General features: G+C 46.3%; 1 protein-coding gene across 4 annotated transcripts in view; it reads left to right on the forward strand.

Moving 5' to 3' along the window:
• LOC139394690 (protein DOP1A-like) overlaps positions 1-19,673 on the forward strand; it is a 39,964-nt gene that overhangs the window by 4,517 nt on the left and 15,774 nt on the right. Inside the window, exons 8-21 of one of the 4 annotated variants that reach the window (XM_071142786.1) lie at positions 4,347-4,456; positions 5,247-5,361; positions 5,683-5,803; positions 5,930-6,049; positions 6,304-6,409; positions 6,866-6,895; positions 9,865-10,086; positions 11,806-12,301; positions 12,553-12,836; positions 13,182-13,334; positions 13,485-13,585; positions 16,178-16,452; positions 16,730-18,010; positions 18,197-19,100. In XM_071142786.1, the coding sequence (XP_070998887.1) occupies positions 4,347-4,456; positions 5,247-5,361; positions 5,683-5,803; positions 5,930-6,049; positions 6,304-6,409; positions 6,866-6,895; positions 9,865-10,086; positions 11,806-12,301; positions 12,553-12,836; positions 13,182-13,334; positions 13,485-13,585; positions 16,178-16,452; positions 16,730-18,010; positions 18,197-19,100 (4,318 nt within the window). Of the gene's footprint in view, positions 1-4,346; positions 4,457-5,246; positions 5,362-5,682; positions 5,804-5,929; positions 6,050-6,303; positions 6,410-6,865; positions 6,896-9,864; positions 10,087-11,805; positions 12,302-12,528; positions 12,837-13,181; positions 13,335-13,484; positions 13,586-16,177; positions 16,453-16,729; positions 18,011-18,196; positions 19,101-19,673 lie in introns of all 4 variants that reach the window. The other 3 variants (XM_071142797.1, XM_071142791.1, XM_071142806.1) reach the window with 3 other exon arrangements.

Raw genomic sequence — 19,673 nt, forward strand, 5'->3', positions numbered from 1 at the left:
TGACATCAATAAGGAATCATAGCCTTCACCTGGATTCACCTGGTTAGTCTGTCACGGAATCAGCAGGTATTTTCAACTTTCTTTCGTTGTCCAGTAGCCAAAGGCGCAATCCTAGTCATATTAGCAACCCATGCTAGAGGCTGCATATTAGATCTCCCCTCTCCCTGTCACATGAAACCACTAGAATGTGCGTTGAGCTTTCGACCACTGTGTTTTCCCACTAATTGCGTAATGTAACGAACATTCATGCCTAATCTGCTGCCTTGTGCGCATTGCTGCGCTTATAATGTGAAGAAATAATAGTTGATCAACATTTTAAGCTCAACGTTCTGATCTGTTGCATCGCAATCTTTGCTTTTTAACTTATTTATTTTTTAAATGTAGCCTAGGTCTACTGGTTGTATGAATTTAGGCTCTATCGTCCCACAACAGTCCCAGCGTCTGTTGGGAATAGGTTATTTCTTTCTCGCACAGAATGACAAGATGACCAATAGAATAGGTCAACTTTTCTACTATGGAGGGGGTAGTAGATTGACATAGGCTAGTGATTTGGCTGTTTGTCACTCGCTCGCCTTGTTGGCTGAGGAAAAGTAAATATGGACAGTTATTCTAACATCTTCAAAGTGCACATCAGAATTTGGTAAGAACGTTGTTGCATCTTCGTCTTGCATGTTCTTTTTGATTTTTTTAATGTATTTATTTCACCAGGTAGGCCAGTTGAGAACAAGTTCTCATTTACAACTGCGACCTGGCCAAGATAAAGCAAAGCAGTGCGACAAAAACACAGAGTTACACAAACAAACGTACGATCAATAACACAATAGAAAGAAATAGTAGAAAAATCTATGTACAGTGTGGGAGGTAGGCAATAGAAGAGTAGGGAGGTAGGCAATAAATAGGCCCTAGAGGTGAAAACAATGACAATTTAGCATTAATACTGGAGTGATAGATGTGCAGATGATGATGTGCAAGTAATAATATGGGGATGAGGTAGTTGGGTGTGCTATTTACAGATTAGCTGTGTAGAGGTACAGTGATCGGTAAGCTGCTCTGACAGATGATCCTTAAAGTTAGAGAGGGAGATATAAGACTCCAGCTTCAGTGATTTTTGAAATTCGTTCCAGTCATTGGCAGCAGAGAACTGGAAGGAAAGTCGGCCAAAGTAAGTTTTGGCTTTGGGGGTGATCAGTGCAATATACCTGCTGGAGCACGTGCTACGGGTGGGTGTTGCTATGGTGACCTGTGAGTTGAGATAAGGCGGGGCTTTACCTAGCAAAGACTTATAGATGGCCTGGAGGCAGTGGGTTTGGCGACGCATATGTGGTGAGGGCCAGCTGACTAGAGCATACAGGTCGCAGTGGTGGGTAGTACTTGGGGCTTTGATGACAAAGCGGATGGTACTATGATAGACTACATACAGTTTGCTGAGTAGAGTGTTGGAGGCTATTTTGTAGATGACATCGCCGAAGTCAAGGATCGGTAGGATAGTCAGCTTTTCAAGAGTATGTTTGGCGGTGTGAGTGAAGGATGCTTTGTTCCGAAATAGGAAGCCAATTCTAGATTTAATTTTGGATTGGAGATGCTTAATGTGAGTCTGGAAGGAGAATTTACAGTCTAACCAGACACCTAGGTATTTGTAGTTGTCCACATATTCTAGGTCAGAACCGTCCAGAGTAGTGATGCTAGTTGGGCAGGAGGGTGCAGGCAGCAATCGGTTGAAGAGCATGCACTTAGTTTTACTAGCATTTAAAAGCAGTTGGAGGCCACTGAAGGAGTGTTGTATAGCGTTGAAGCCTTTTTGGAGGTTTGTTAGCACAGTGTCCAAAGAAGTGCTAGATGTATACAGAATGGTGTCGTCTGCGTAGAGGTGGATCAGAGAATCACCAACAGCAATAGCGTCATAATTGATATATACAGAGAAAAGAGTCGGCCCAAGAATTGAACCCTGTGGCACCCCCATAGGAGACTGCTAGAGGTCCAGACAACAGGACCTCCAATTTGACACACTGAAATCTATCTGAAAAGTATTTGGTGAACCAGGTGAGGCAGTCATTTGAGGAGCCAAGGCTATTGATTCTGCCGAAACAATGCGGTGATTGACAGAGTCGAAAGCCTTGGCCAGGTCAATGAAGACAGCTTCACAGTACTGTCTTTTATCGATGGCAGTTATGATATCGTTTAGGACCGTGAGCGTGGCTGAGGTGCACCCATGACCAGCTTGATAACCAGATTGCATAGTGATAGGAATTTTATGAATAATGACTAAACAATATCTATATTTAAATAATGGGGCGGCAGGGTAGCCTAGTGGTTAGAGCGATGGACTAGTAAACGAAAGGTTGCAAGTTCAAATCCCCGAGCTGACAAGGTATCTGTGGTTCTGCCCCTGAACAGGCAGTTAACCCACTGTTCCTAGGCCGTCATTGAAAATAAGAATTTATTTATTTGACTTGCCTAGTTAAATAAAGGTAAAAAAAAAAAATATAGAACTCTAACTAATTAAACTCTACCCTGTTTTACAATATCTGATTAATAATGTTAATTCATAAGGAAGAGATTATGTAGCATGAACAAGGAGTAATTAAATATAATAAACACCATTCCAACTTAGTTGGAGAGGTATGTGTGGTGTGTTTGAAGAAAGCAAAGGGGATCATTAACCTATGTCTGAACCCACTCAGCTATAACTCTGTGGCGGTTAAATAAGACAGCGAGAGCCTCTCCAGGTTTTCCGTATCCGGAACTGTCTGCTAAGTAATGGTAGATAATGGTGAGACTTCAGAAGTTAATCTTGATATAGTGTGTGTGTCAGGATTGTGCGCTAGTGGGTTGGAATAAACTTTTGAACCTGCTTTGTCTTGGTCGAGAGGAGGAGATTCATTCTATAACCAATGATGTCATATTTTGTATATAAACTGTTGTTCTTGGTTCTATGGCAGCGCGCTCCGAGAATAAATACTATTATCTAATTTTATGCAAATAAGAATCTTACAAATTCTTAGAAACAGACAGTGATTTTAATTAATGAACACATATAGGAATTATGAAATTCCGTTGACACATAGTGGAGAAGGTACGGTGGGATTCGAAATGGTCGGTGATCTGTTTATTAACTTGGATTTTTAGAAAGGCAGGGCAGGAAAGATATAGGTCTATAACAGTTTGGGTCTAGAGTGTCTCCCCCTTTGAAGAGGGGGATGAGCGCTGCAGCTTTCCAATCTTTGGGGATCTCAGACGATACGAAAGAGAGGTTGAATAGGCTAGTAATAGAAACAATTTCGGCAGATAATTTTAGAAAGAGAGGGTCCAGATTGTCTAGCCCAGCTGATTAGTAGGGATCCAGATTTTGCAGCTCTTTCAGAGCATCAGCTGTCTGGATTTTGGCGAAGAAGAAGCGGGGGGGGGGTTTGCTGAAGATTGCTGCAGGGGGTTCTGAGATGTTGGCCAGGGTAGGGGTAGCCGGTTGGAAAGTATGGCCAGCCGTGGAAAAATGCTTATTGCAGTTATCGATTATCGTAGATTTATCGGTGGTGACAGTGTTTCCTATCCTCAGTGCAGTGGGCAGCTGGGAGGAGGTGCTCTTATTCTCCATGGACTTTAGTGTCCAAAAACCTTTTGAATTAGTGCTACAGGAAGCAAATTTATGTTTGAAAAAGCTAGCCTTAGCTTTCCTAACTGACTGAGTATATTGGTTCCTGACATCCCTGAAAAGTTGCATATCGTGGGGGCTATTCAATGCTAAAAGGATGTTTTTGTGCTGGTCAAGGGTAGTCAAGTCTGGGGTGAATATGAATTAATATGAAATACCATAATCTAAATGTGATTTATGTCATTCTGATCACCGTGGGTGGAAGCCATAATCAGGTCACGCACCCAATGCATATTGGTCCAGTATATTTCCGGTAAATTAAAGTGCTGCCGGTCAAAAGTCCGGCGCCACATTTTCATAATGGGAACCCTGGTACACATGCACAAACAAGCACATGCACACATACATACCACTGCATGCGTTCTGTACAACTTCGTATTGTTGAGCTGTTGGACTTTACCTGTTGGAATGATCATCTGGCCATATATGTCTTGTGCAGTAACATGTCTTGTTGTCATATATCCCAGTGCTTATTTCCCTACTTTGTTTTGTCTTATTTGCCTCTTACTCGCTGTGGATTTAAAAAAAATGCTGGTAAGTGTCTACTTGGCTGAGCAGGGCTCATGTTTTTACACTCAGAAAAAGCTTGATTGTTTGCTGAATGACTGGTAACTCAATCTCACCCCACCCTCTTCTCCCTTGTCTTTCGTCATCTTGTGTGTGTGTGTGTGTGTGTGTGTGTGTACTGTACTCCTAGGCTTTGACAACAATGGTGTGAGGACAGGCCCTCGCAGCTCTCGACAGAGCAACCCTGAGGACCACGCTACCCACTATTTCAATACCTACTCCAAAGACATGCTGGTCCAGGTACGCCTTGAACGCACACAAAGCCACCCACCTACACATTCACACACAGTTATTTGCATAAATTATTATTTTCAAAGACCTCAAAGTTTGAGTGGGTCTTCTGAAAGGGAACAAGGTAAATGCCTTACATTTTTCAGCAGGTGAAATTCAGACCCCTACTCCTCCCCCTCTGTGCCCCCTTTCAATCTCTAAACTACCCCCCCCCCCCCAACTAACCCCCTTAGGGGTTTGCCTGTAATGCCTGTAGCCCCCTACTTCCACACCCCTCCTAATCCCAGGGGCCTTCCCTTTGAAGCTCTCCCAAACTCTGCTCCATGCCTGGGCCACGATCACACACTCACACACTATTCCCCCTTGTAATGAAGTGTCACGCTCCAACAGCATTGGCCCTTATGATGGCGGGGGCCTACATGTGATGTGTCTTGTTACTCCAGGGGTTGGGACAGACAGACCAGGGCTTTAATTTGTTCATCTGCCATCTGTTCATGGACACTTTTTGGGTCTCCCCCCGCTGGGAAATGGGGCTACTGCAGGGGACCGCCTGTTCCTTGGGCCCCATCCGCTTCTGTGTTAGACGAGGCGTGTGAAACACACACACACTGAAGGACAAGAAGAAGACTTGCTGTGGAAAATGTCCTCCGGCCCTAACCCAAAAATGTAGTCCCAACCAGAAACTAGATCGCTAACCAGCTGAGTCCATGTTCTGCAGTCTGTCTCGGGAGTTGCTTTGGTCGTTCCGTTTTTTTTTTGAATGCTGTTTGATCCAGAAGTTTTGACCGTGTGTGCGCAGGCAATGGTGGGGATACTGCAAGGGAAGGCCCGAGGCGGGGAGGAGGAGAGCGTCCTGATGCATGACCTTAAGCCTTTCCGCATTCTCATCAGCCTGCTGGACAAACCTGAACTCGGTACGTTATCTTAATACATCAGATCAATGCAGCTCATATCATTCATGTCACTGTTACACACTGAATAGAACACACACAACATTTTGGTCATAGTGACCCACATATCACTACTGGGCTGTGTTCAGTAGGGAACATCATAGCAAAACATTTCACAGAGGACAACTAAAATTAACACTTATTGCACAAATCCAGGTAGTCACTCCCCGTTTCAGTCCATTTCCTTCCATTTGGTGCCTAATGACCCTCTTTCCCTGTGACTGTTCCAGATACATTTGTAAATGGACATGATCAGTGACTGATTTGTAATCCTGTGTGTTCCAGGACCAGCCATCCTGGAGGACGTTCTGATCGAGGTGTTCAGGACATTACACACACAGTGCCGAGCAGAGCTGGACCTGCAGAACCACCACCCGTTCAGCAAGGACCATGCTCATCTCAGCAGGTTGGTGTGTGTGTGTGTGTGTGTGTGTGTGTGTGTGTGTGTGTGTGTGTGTGTGTGTGTGTGTAAAAAAAGCCAAAGCTTTAATAACCATTGTAAGCTAAGGGTCGCATTGATCGTTTCCCTCAGCAAACTGCGAGAGAACAAGAAAACTGCAGAGCTTATCAAAACGGCCAATCTCCTCTTCAACTCTTTTGAGCCATACTACATGTGGGACTACATCGCTCGCTGGTTGGAGGACTGCTGCAGGTCTGTGTGCATGTGCTGCTCCATGTGTGTATGCTGACATGGTAAGATTGCGAGATAGAACCCGACTCGGTGTCCATTAGGCCACACCGTAGCAAAATGTTTCGCAACAGACAATAAATTTAAGCATTTCTTATTGGACATGTTTTACCCTTTTTTTTTTCTTTTTTTTTTGCGGGATGAACACCATCCTGTTTTGTGTTTGTAAATGGGAGAGCTGAGTTTGACGTAAATGGGTCACTCTGTCCATCTTGCAGGAAGGCAGAAAATGGACCAGGGAATGCTGGGAGCACGGATTCCTCAGGGCTCTCATTGGTGGAGTTCTGTCAGCTGGTGGACTTCCTACTGGACATTGTGTCCTTGGTGAGACACACTTCTCACCCCGCCTTCCTTTCTCACTCATACTATAGTCTCTCAAAACAGAACAACAGCCATTGAAATATCAGCACTCATACAATAGAATATTTACTAATTATAGGTCTGTTTCTGAATGTGAGTGCTCATGGCAATCCCTTATTGTGTGTGTGTGTGCGTGCGTGCAATGCATTAACAGGTTGTAGACTTGCCTGTCTTCTGTGTAATTGCATCTTCTAGTAGAGAGAATGCTTCTCTTCATTTCCATTCAGACTAGGTTGGAAAGCCCCTGACACCTGTACTACTGTGCGTGTCTGTGTGTGATTGCTTGCGGCCGTGCGCAGGTGTGCGTGCGTGCGTGCAGATGTTTCTGTGCGTGGGTATGTTCGGCACACAAAGTGTCCTCTGGCCTATGCTCTGCTTGCTCCTGTCTGTTCAATCTATCTGCTCTCTCTCTCCTTGAAGCCTACTAGAAGCATGAGGGTAATCTGCCAGGTAAAGTATGGCTGTCTCCTGCTTCTTCACCCTTCATCCCGCCTGCCTGGTTTACTATGGCTTGGATAACATTTTAGCAACGTCCCAGCAATATTCCTAAAGCCAAATTTGAATTTCTGTTATTTTTCTTGTTTTGAGTATGGTTATTGTACTCCAGGGTGAGTGAAATAGGCCTGTATTATTGGGAATATGGTGGAATTTCTACCTAGACCAATTGAATTGGGATTTTTTTCGTGGGAATATACTATATATATATATTCATAGTTTGGTGGGGGATGTTGTGAAAATGAAATTTCAGCCTGGTGTGTCATTGTCCTGCATGCACAGAATAATATGCTCCCATTGCTCACATATTTTAAGTAGCCTATGGCTTTTTGAACATTTCACGTGTGTTTATTCTTCATTTGCCCATTGTTCTTTCTTCTTTTAGCATTACTTTTGTTAAAGTCATTTGTAAAGAAAATGCCCATTACAATATTCAAGGAAAATGTACAATGTAAGATGACAATGATTTGAGAGCCTGCTCATGATTAAATATTTTAGTTGGGGTTGTATTTTTCAAAGGGTCTAACCTCGTAAACTTTGACGGCCTCTGATGGCTTTTACTAAAACAACGCGTAATATTGTGTACCACCCTCATAAAATACAATGCTTTCAGAAAGTATTCCCACCCCTTGACTTTTCCCCCCAAAATTATTTTTACAAAGTGAGATAAAAAATTGATTTAGTTTTTTTTTTTGTCAACTGTCAACACAAAATACTAATGTCAAAGCCTATAATTTTTTTGAATGGAAAATAAAAGAATAATACATCTTGATTAGATTCCCTGAGTCAATACTAATCACCTTCGGCAGCGTCTATAGCTGTGAGTCTTTCTGGGTAAGTCTCCAAGAGCTTTGCACACCTGGATTGTACAATATTTGCACCTTATTCTTTTAAAAATTCTTCAAGCTCTGTCAACTTGGTTGGTGATCATTGCTAGACAGCCATTTTCAAGTCTTGCCATAGATCTTCTAGCAGATTTAAGTCAAAACTCTCAGGCCTCTCAGGAACATTCAATGTTATCTTGGTCAGCAACTCCAGTGTAGATTTGGCCTTGTGTTTTAGGTTATCGTCCTGCTGAAAGGTGAATTTGTCTTCCAGTGTCCGTTGGAAAGCAGACTGAACCAGGTTTTCCTCAATGATTTTGCCTGTGCCTGGCTTCTGCTAATTTTTATCCCTCAAAAAACTCACTAGTCCATAACATGATGCAGCCGCTACCATACTTGGAAGTATGAAGAGTGGTACTCGCTGATGGGTTTTGTTGGATTTGCCCCAACATAACGCTTTGCATTCAGGACAAAAAGTTAATTTCTTTGCCACATTTCTTGCAGTATTACAAGTGCCTTATTTAAAACAGGATGCATGCTTTGGGATATTTATGTTTTGTACAAGCTTTAGTATTTTGGATTTATGTTAGTGTTATAGAGCCGCACTCAGTTATCTCCTATCACGGCCATTAAACTCTGTAACTGTTTTGAAATCACCTTTGGGCATTGGCAACTGATTTGGAAAGAGCATCTGTATCTTTTGTAGTGAGTGTAAAATGAATAACTGACACCATTCTCAAAGGGATATTCGAATGTCAACTTTTTTATTTTCTGGGCAAACCATTGGAAAGCCTCCCTGGTCTTTGTGGTTGAATCTGTGCATGAAATTCACTGCTGGACTGAGGGACCTTAGATAATTGTATGATAATTGTACAGAGATGGGGGTAGTCGTTTAAAAAGCATGTTAAACACTTATTGCACACAGTGAGTCCAGTCAACTTATGTGACTTGTTAAGCATATTTTTACGCCTACATTTATTTAAGCTTGCCATAACAAGTAGGTTGAATACTTATTGACTCAAGATATTTCAGCTTTTCGTTTTTAACCAATTTGTAAAAATTGTTTCTAAAAGCAGACTGCACCAGGCTTTCCTCTTGGATTTTGCCTGTGCTTAGCCATATTCCATTTATTTGTATTAACAAAAAGACCTCCCTCGTCTTAGCCAGTGACACAATCTCAATGCAGGCTGTAACACAACAAAATGTGGGAAAAGGGGTGTGAATACTTTCTGAAGGCGCTATACATTTTAAGTTTCAAAACTTTAAAGTCCTACAAGCACCTGCTTAGTAGTACTGTTAGAAAGGTAAGAACGGTTGGATTCTTGTAAAGAGAAACAGTGTGACGACTACAGAGCCCAAGATGCAGCAGGCAAACAACAACAAGAAAGAAAGAAATGTACCATTTTTTTTTGCCTTGCCTCCATTTTTTTGTCTTGATGGAAGGATATACAATGCCTTCAGAAAGTATTTATACCCCTTGACTTATTCCACATTTTGTTGTTTACAGCTTGAATTCAAAATGGATCAAATTGATTTTTTTCTCTCACCCATTTACACACAATACCCCATAATGACAAAGTGAAAACATGTTCATAGAATGTGTTGCAAATTTATTGAAAATGAAATTCAGAAATATATCTCATTGACATAAGTATTCAGACACATTTGAGTTTTTTTTTTTTTTGCATTCTGTTATACAACTGACTAGGTGTCCCCCTTTCACTCATTGGATGTGGTACTGGGGTCCAAAACAACCACAGATTATTTCTCTAATGTGTAGACTTATTTTAAAGAATCGAGAGGCTAACCACAGCGTTGTGCCGATAGCTAATAATAATAAACATCTAATATAGATTCGGAATTGGATTTGAATTACATCAATCTCCAACAAAAGCTTTCTCAGGCATACTTGATGCTGCCTATTTATTTTATTACGTTTATTTGACAGGGACTATTTACAGCTTTTAAACACAAATCAAGTAATGTGATGCATTGAACCAGATGAATCTAGGCATCTAATTTCCATCTCCAGTCACCAGGTGAGTGGCGACTCCCCTATTCTCCAGAGCCCTCTCACCCTCCTCTTCCTCCTCCCTTCAGGAGACCTACATAGAGATCCAGACAGAGCACCTTCCCCAGCTGCTGCTGCGCATGGTGTCTGCCCTGACCTCTCACCTCCCGGCCCTGGGCCTTGGGGAGCTCACCCACTGCCTGCGCCTCTGCTCCAAGATCCTCAGCAAGGTGCAGCCCCCCTTGGTGTCCCCCCTGTCCCTGCCCACGGGCCCCCTCGCCTCCACAGCCTCTGCTAAGGAGGAGAAACGGGTAAGAAGTACTGAGATGGTGCCCCAGCCCGGGACACCTATACGAGTTAGATTAACCTTGGTTGTTACAGCCAGAGCATATTCTATAGCTTTTGTTGTTTATTTGTGATTTTTTTTTTTATCATTGTATGCATATGTAGAATGTATGTAAAATAGATGCTTAGATTTATGATGAATCAATATTTTCTGCAGACATTTCCCAGGTAATATGGATAATCTTTTGGCTACCTTTTCATGACATAACCAACTGTCTATCCTGACTTACGCTTTTCACCCAGTTCCATTTGATCCCGTAAAGCTTTTGGTGGTGATGAATGAGCTTCAATCATGACCTCTGCCAAGTCTGAAAGCATCCTGTTGTCAACCCTAGTTCTTCCCTGCCTTAACACAGTTTGCTTTAGCGTATTGTCTCTGAGCGTTTGGTTGATCATAAAAGAAAACGGTTCCTTTTTTATCTCTGAACAGAATGTGAAATCCATGCGAAGGTTAAATCGTTTTTGCCTTTTGTCTTTGTCCAGCGGAGATGAAATGGAACCAAATTACGTTCAAAAGCAAACATACTTCCCCCTACACACCCACGTTCATTGATTCTCACTTTGAAAATTAAAACTTTGTCCATCTTTCAGTTCCAAGCTGATGACTGACTACCTTTGATAGTACACGAATGTCACTTCTTTCACTTCCTGCCAAATAAAATCATCAGAGCAGGGCTCCTCTGTTGTTGACCTAGCAGAGACGACAGCAGTTTGGTCTGTTTCCCTCGCCCTCAAAAACATAAACAACCATCCAAGGCCCTCATGGTGTCCCCTGGTCCCTGAGCTGGCCCCCACCCTTCTACCCCCTCAATTTGGCTGGGTGGTCCCCGCTCCAGGACTGGAGGGTAGCTGGAGAACTGTCCCTCCCTCTCTCCCCAGACAGAGGTGTTAGAAGCTGGGATCAGTCTAATTTCTCCGCCCCCCTGTCTGTTACCTGGCGGTCTGGTAGTGTTTCAGTGCTCAGTAAGGCTTGACTAAAAGCTGACAGAATCCTAGGCTGGAGGTAGAGGCCTGGGAGAGGTGCAGGGGAGGGGAGCACATAGAGACACACACAAGTGGTAACTAACAAACAGCTGAGCCTCTCTTTCTCTCCGAGGAGGATCAGCCTACCCGATGGTTTCCCCTTGGGTCTGTCTGCTCCATTGGTGTGGAAGGCTTCCTTCCCTCCCTTCCGCTCTATCCCCCCCCCTCTCCCTTCCTCCTGTTTTCCAGCTACCCTCCTGGGGACATTTACAGGACGTTGTTTGCCATCTGAGTCCTGGCGCCAGAATGTGTAGCCTCAGCCTGCTGCACTGCATGCTGAGAATGCCCTGGGGCTTTCTTGTGGCATGGCAATGTGGGATTGTCGATCTGTCCTAAGCTGGCTGGCATGATGCAGGGAGGGAGCTTTATGTAGGGTGTAGTAGAGGAGTCCATTCAGTTTGGGGCATCAGCTGTGCACTTCCCTGTCTGCTGTGGGTGCCCAAGGTGGAGGGGAGGGGAGGGGAGGGTCTGTCAGTGAGTGCTTAGAAATCCTCTCCCTCCTAGTCTCCTGAGAGACCTGCACTCTTATCTTGACCTGATGCACTTTGGTCCCCACTGGCCATCCTAAAACAGGGGTACTGTTTTCGGTTTCCAGATTTAAGATGGACGCCTTTTGATTCTCTTCTCCTTTCTCCTCTCTTATTCCTGCTCTCTCTCCCCAGCCCCTGCCCGCTACTCTGGAGTTCCCCACTGGCGAGGTGTTTGAGACAGGGGAGAACCCCAACAGCAGTCGCTCCTCCGAGAGTGGCTTCACAGACTTTGTCCAGTACCAGGCCTCTGAGGAACCAGCACCCACTCAGCCTTCCCTCAAGACGGGCTGCAGCAGCTCCCTCCCAGCCTCCCAGAACAAGCCGCAGGACAAGCCTGTCATGCAGTGCTGCCTGGAGCACTTCCAGCACTTCCTCTCCCGCCTGGTCACCCTTTACATCACCCCGGGGATGGTAGAGGGAGCTGGGGGCGAGAGGAGCGATGTGGTGCGAGCGGAACCAGAGGGCGGTGCCCAGCACAACGGGCGTGACGTGGTTGAGGTCCCGGGGCAAAGGGAGTGTCTGGCGACTTTTACTGCTGCCTGCCAGCTCTTCCTGGAGTGCTCCAGCTTCCCCGTCTACATCGCCGAGGGCAACCTCAAGTCAACGTCTCCGCCCAAGGAGCAGACTGGTAAGACAGACGGACTGTCTGACTACGTTTTAGTTACAATACCGGCTCTGTGCAGATTAACAGATTTTCACTATGGCTGGAGAAGCGGTTAACTACATTCCAGTTTGATATGATAATCCCATACCCTTCTCCATAAGTTAAGCATATGGTCTCTCTTTGTGTTAGATGAGCACATCTGGACTACAACTATTTACTGTTGTATGTCTTCTCCCCTTTTCTCAATACAGTATTGTTTCTATTCTCTCCTGCAGACAGCGAGCAGATGTGTCCTGCCGTGTGGCTGCAGACTCTGATGGACGCCTGCTGCCTGGCCAGTGACTTCAGCGTCCAGGCCGTGGCCATCTCCCTGGTCATGGACCTGGTGGGCCTCACCCAGTCTGTCGCCATGGTCACCGCCGAGGGCAGCATCGCCGGCGGCAACCCCGACTCCACCCAGCCCATGAGCCCTAGCCAGGGCCGCGTTGCTGTGGTGATCAGGCCACCACTCACGCAGGGAATCCTGAAGTACATCGCAGAGAAGACGGACTTCTTCAAGGTAAGTCACAGGGAGGAAATTTGTGGCTTATTTGCATCTGATATGGTTGAGATGCTTAGAGGTGGTTCTGTACAGAGGACACAGAATGTAGCTCAGCATGATAAATGGAAGAAACTTTCTCTTTGTCATTGCTCACCATGGTAAATGGTCAAAATTTATGTTTATAAATCTGTTTTTCAACATGATAAATGGTAGAAACGTATGTTGATAAATACATTTTTCAGCATGGTAAATGGTAATAAACCTATCCTAAGAAATCTCTCCGTTGCTCACCATGACACATCTTGGAAGCTTTAGGTCTCTCTCTAACACGACCTCCCTCCTCCTTCCCCCTCACCTCTCCAGAGTGTGGCCCTTATCCTGTGGGGACAGTTGGGGGAGGGGGCCCCTCAGCACCACCAGCGCAGCGTGGAGCTCTTCTACCAGCTCCACAACCTGGTGCCCTCCTCCAGCACCTGTGAGGACGTCATCAGCCAGCAGCTCATGCACAGAGACAAGGTTGGTCTGCCCAGTACATGTGCAGTCAGACACATAGGAACACACACAGCTTCACGGTATGCTTGTAAGAGTCCTGTATGCCTGAAGGAATATGCTCCGACACACACGCGTTCCACACACGTCATCTAAGACTTCTGTGTGTTTTCTCAGAAAATCCGTCTCGAGGCCCATGTGAAGTTCTCTGTGCTTTGGCATCTGACCAGAGACTTGAACATCACCAAGTCTTCCCCTTTCAACCGTACCTTTGACAGGTAGGCCTTCCCTCTCTATTGACTCGCCACTAAAGTTTGGTTTTGTTTTATCAAGGGTGGACAAAACAGCTGCTAATATATTAATGTGATACATGTCTCATACTCTTTTTCTGTCTCTCACGCACGCACGCACGCACGCACACACACATACCGTTCGGACGCTACAGATGTTTTTGTGAGAGGACCAATTTTCGGGATGTCTCATGGTCCGACAAACGCCACTGTAGCTCGGCCACCTTCCACCGCAGACGCGGATGGCCGACATTGGATGGATTGAGATGCAGCCCAGGCTAAAAACATGTCTCTACCATAATCTGACCCATTTTGATAGGGGTCTTTTTTTAAATGAGGTTACTTAGATTGACGCTCGGTGGATTATTAATATACTCCATCACAATGAATCCATGAAGAAACCTATGAATGAAATGTGTCTCAGAAGAACTGAATAGCATAGAATGGCAGCCTAGGCTGTAGACTAGTTCATTGAGCAGACAAGATATGCTTATAATTCCCATACCATTATTTTATAATATATTATTTTAGAGTTTACAAATATATTTGATCTTAGCCGGGAATAAAATAGAAAGGACATTTTCCCCAAACGATTATTGAGCCGAGTGCGTACATGGAGGTCCTGTACGGTTGATTTATAGTTATTCGGCAACTTTAACTGTGAATGATTGTTTTTGACTTAGGCAGGAACAGGGGAAAAAAGACAAGTCATCCGTATGCACTCTAATAGGATATGGAGGATGCGCTTTCCCGTGGTTCCTTTTTCAATCATGCCGGGTAGGCTACTCCGGTTGTAGGCTACAGCGGGATTGCATGTACAAATTTGTGGGCTTATAAGAATGTCTTTCACTCCACGCATTAATCAGCTCAAACTACGTATGCCAGACTCCAACCCTGTCCTTGCAAGCTACCCAGTGCTTAATTTGGTAACGGACAGTAGCCCACTTAAGCCACAACATCGAAAACCAAGTGAAATCTATTCGGGAACATCGCTAGTAAACCCCCACCCCACCTTAGAACAGCCTCAATTGATTGTGACTCAAGTGTCAAGCGTTCCACAGGGATGCTGGCCCATGTTGAATCCAATGCTTCCCACAGTTGTCAAGTTGTCTGGATGTCCTTTGGCTGGTGGACCATTCTGAATCCGAACGGGAAGCTGTTGAGTGTGTGAACCCCAGCAGCGTTGCAGTTCTTGACACAAACCGGTGCGCCTGGCACCTACTAACATACGCCGTTCGAAGGCACTTAAATCTTTTGTTGATGGAGTGTCAGAGGGGGCAGGCCTGACAGTCAGGAGAATAGACCTTCCAGTGACAGATGACAGGAGGAGATTGGAGCGTTGGTAATGATGAGACCGGGGTGAACAGCGCCTGTACGGTGCAGCAATAGATATTTTATTATCTTTCAAGAGGAACAGAACAGCTGCTCAGTTTTTTAGAGTGAGATATAAACGTCACTGTCCGAGGTCAACCGCATAGGGCCATTTAGATACACAAGATGTTTAGAAAACTCAGTGTCTTGCCCATTCACCCTCTGAATAGCGACATACACAATCCATGGCTCTATTGCCTTGAGTCTTAATACTCCTTCTTTAACCGGTGCCCTCCCCTTCATCTACACTGATTTGAACTGGATTTAACAAGTGACATCAATAAGGGATCAATGATTTACCTGGTCAGTCTGTCATGGAAAAAGCAGGTGTCCTTAATGTTTTGTACACTCAGTGTATGTATAAGCTTTAAGATAGCCTTAGGCAGAGCTATATGTATTTTATAACAGCACAATAATTATTTTAGTTGAGGCTTTTTTGGGGGGCTTGGGTTCATATATATGTACATTCTTATTCATTCCTTTACACTTGTGTGTATAAGGTAATTGTTAGATTACTTGTTAGATATTACTGCACTGTCGGAACTAGAAGCACAAGCATTTCGCTACACTCGCATTAACATCTGCCAACCATGTGTATGTGACGAATAAGATTTGATTTATTGTCTTATACATATGCATGAGCTCTAATATGCGCATGTGACGTCTTAAATGCTTTGAATTAATCATCAGCTTAGAAAGCGCTGTCAATTTGTTGCGGCTTTGAAACAAGATCCACGACTACCATGTTTTCCCACTCAGTTTCAACCTGTTGTTTAATTTCTTTCTTCGAATTGATTGATCACAATGAGGTCAACCATTGTAGCCTAATGCTGAGTTTTACAAGCATGATACTCCCTAACAGCCACCCAAAATAATTTGACCGCCATTGATGAAGATGAATGAACTCCCGCCATCACCACTTTCAGATTCTTATAATTCAGTCTTGAAATGTTTGATGGGATTATTGCTGTCATTTTTTTTGTCAGTCGGATTAAAGGGACAATAGAGTGCTGAGTACCAGGCCGTTAGCGAGTTGGGTACTACCAATACATCAACTACAGAAGCGGAGAATAGGACCAGATTACTGTGACTCAGCGGTCACGTGGATTTTGACTGCGGTCATGACTATATATATATATAAGACACGCTACCCCTTTGCGATTACAAATGAATATCTTCTGTCTTCTTTTCTCTCTTTCTCCCTCCCAGGTCTCTGTTCATCATGCTGGACAGTCTAAGTTACTGGGATGCGTCGGCCAGCGCAGTGGGCCGGGCCTGGCTCAACCAGGTGCTCCAGAGACACGACATCGCCCGGGTCCTGGAGCCCCTCCTGCTGCTGCTGCTGCACCCCAAGACCCACCGTGTGTCCATCCAGCGCGTCCAGGCCCAGCGCCACTGGGCCCAGGAGGTCCCTAACGACAACGCCCAGGCCGAACAGGACACCTCAGAACCCATCTACATGAGGGACTCGGGAGTCTGTGACAGTGAGTAGAGGGGAGACACGGGTTAGAATGGTGGTGGACAGGACAGCCATGGCCGTGAAGAGATACAGGGCAGTGCAGGATTTTGTTCCAGCACTAATAGATTCAACACTCATTTCATGATTGTTTAATGTTGGGCTGGAAGAAAAGTCTGTAGCTCTAAAGGATCAGTGTCTTTTGGTGAACATTGGTTTGGAGTGAATCTAGTTCACGGTTAATTTCGACGCCCTAATTTATTTGCATAAACAGTATGACACATCCTTTTCTCTTCTTCTCTCAGACTTCGGCCAGATGCCAGGGGACTCTCTGAAGTCAGGGCTCCGAGGGCTGCCATTGGGCGACATGGAGCCCTTCTGCCTGACAGTCAACCCTCTGAGTGACAGCCTGTCCCTGCTCAGCCTGAGCAGTGAGAACCTGGTGCTGAGGGGTGACTGCCATCCTCCTGACCAGCAGGGGGAACCCCACCACCATGGCTCTGAGTCCAGCAGCTCGCACTCCTCCTCCATAGACAATGGCAGCTTCGAGGAGCCAGACAGCACCTGCAGCACAGTGAACGGATGTGATTCCGACCAAGTCCCTTTCCTTATAGAGTCAGACAATATGGTTCCTGAAGAGGAGGGTTCACTAGAAGAAGCTGTGTTGTCAGTGTTAAATGAGTTGATAGACAGGGTGGTGGGTATGGGAGAGGAGGAGGGGCCACCTGAAACGCTGTCCCCCTCTGAAGCGTGGGCGCAGACGGACTCCGATAGCTCCTCGTCAGATACGCCGACCGGTCTTCGGCTCGATTCAGACCCCCACGCCCCCTCTCACCGCCTCGAGATGTTAGCGGGTGGCACCCTGGGGTTCTTCCATGTCACCCCACCGGACCAGACAGGGGAGGAGGGGGAGAGGCACCACGAGGTCATCACTCGCCACAGCTCGTCCCCCTCCATCGTGACCCTACCGGATAGCTCGGGCCTGGCCACCCCTCACGACCAGAGCCTCCGTTTGGACGTTGTGGACCAGCGGGCCCGTAAGCGCTCCCACAGCAGCACCCAGCTCAGCCTCAAGGGGAAGATCATGGAGCGTCTGCAAGACAAGTCCACCGGCGCCAAGCCCAAGGTGAAGAAGAGCAAGAGGAAGGACGAGGAGAGACAGAGGAAAGCTGTGCAGGCCGAGAAGCTCCGGCCGCCCAGCATCTTCTTCGGAGACAGCCTGGATCTGGAGAACTGGTACAGCTGCGGAGAAGGTGAGGTGTCCGAGATCGAGAGTGACACCGGCTCGCCCAGTGGGGGCGGAGACGTGAGTGGGGACAATGGTCCCAACGGGAGAGTGGGGCGTAGAGCTTCCGCCTCGCCGCCTCGGTTCAACATCCACCCCCTCTACCAGCACGTGCTGCTCTACCTGCAGCTGTACGACTCTTCCCGCACGCTGCACGCCCTTTCGGCCATTGCCAGCATGCTGCGGGCGGTGCCATCGGACTTCGTGGACGCCATCTCCACCACCAGCATCAACAACACCTACACACCCCAGCTGTCACTGCTGCAAAACCTGCTGGCACGCCACCGCGTCTCCGTCATGGGCAAGTCATATTTTCTTTTTTATGCATAAATACACAGATAAAGGACAGTTAAACACAAATTAACTAAACAATTAAAATGTATTCCGGAGGTGCTGGATAAGAGCTACCCTAAAAAGCATACAATCGGATGTTTTCTTGTTATTAGAATGTAGAATAATGTGGTGTTCAATCTCCTTCTCCTCCCAGGTAAGGACTTCTACTGCCCCATCTCCCAGGAAAGCCACTCCCACTCGTTCCGCAGCGCCATGTTCCTAGAGATCATCATCTCCCTCTGCCTCTACTTCCTGCGCTCCTACTACTCTGCCCACGTGGGCACGGCTGCCACCGACCTGGCGGGCAACCGGGCCATGCAGCTGACCAGCTTGGAGGTCCTCACCCTCCTCTTCAGCGAGCTGTCCAAGGTGACTGGCGGCTCGGCCAAAGGCTTCGCCAGCTTCATCAGCGACGTGCTGTCCAAGTGTAAGGTCCAGAAGGTGGTGCTCCACTGCCTGCTCTCCTCCATCTTCTCGGCCCAGAAGTGGCACGAGCAACGGGTGGCCTCCGTCAACGTGGCCTCCCAGGAGGAGGGTCTCTCAGAGGACAGTGTCATCAACCTCTCAGAAGATCAAATGGACGGCTGCAGCGCCGTTCAGTCCCAGCTGCTGAGGCTTCTCCAGAGCCTGGTGGTGCTGGAGCACAGGGTCCTAGTGCCCGCCGATGAGGGCGGCGACGGGGGGCCCGTGGTCGTCCCGGGGGGTGGAACATTAGGGGGTGTAACGTTAGGGACGGGGAGCGGGGCAGGGTCGGGCTTCGAACTGCTGGGAGGAGAGGTGGAGCACATGAACCCACAGCAGCCAATGACGTCGCTGCAGTACCTTCACGGGCAGCCTATCACGGCGCAGGGCATGTTCCTGTGTGCGGTGATCCGGGCGCTGCACCAGCACCACGCGTGTAAGATGCACCCGCAGTGGATCGGCCTGATCACGGCCACGCTGCCCTATATGGGCAAGGTACTGCGCAGGGTAGTGGCCTCGGTCACACTGCAGCTCTGTAGGAACCTGGATAACCTCATTCAGCAGTACCGCTATGAGACCGCCATCACAGACACCAGGTAACTGCTATAGGATAGTTTCTTATAGGCCCATATGAGCTAGGCATTTTGAGATGGTGCTGAGACATCCATATCCACCCATCCATCAGTACTGGTTAGTGGCTGTATTGAAGGGTTTGTGTGTGTTTTAGATCTACCTACTTAAGTTGAATGCACTGATTGTAAGTCACTCTGGATGAAAGTGTCTGATAAATAACTGAAATGTAAAAGTGGGAATATTGTTGTACCAGGATCTGGTGTGAAGACAATTACAAGCAGATTGTTAGTAACCAGGTTTCCATCCAACCGTCTCATGAATTACCTGAAGTCACGACCGGGCTAATAGAAGCAGGAAATGTTGGGACAATTTCATAAATGTCGGGGGCCAATTTGTTGATTCGACATGGTGGGACCTTTTTGTGTCAGTAAAATGTGGATTTATGCGCAAATATTTGATATAATAACCAAAGTAAACTTGGAGTCACGCGATGATATGTGGTGTGGTCCTCCCACTACCACTCGGAGAAAGCATGCAGTTTATTAGGCTACAGATGAAATAAGTTATGATGAACTTCAAAAGTTGGTGAAAGTGCA

The sequence above is a fragment of the Oncorhynchus clarkii genome, chromosome 3, assembly GCF_045791955.1.
Source record: "Oncorhynchus clarkii lewisi isolate Uvic-CL-2024 chromosome 3, UVic_Ocla_1.0, whole genome shotgun sequence".
NCBI lineage: Eukaryota > Metazoa > Chordata > Actinopteri > Salmoniformes > Salmonidae > Oncorhynchus > Oncorhynchus clarkii.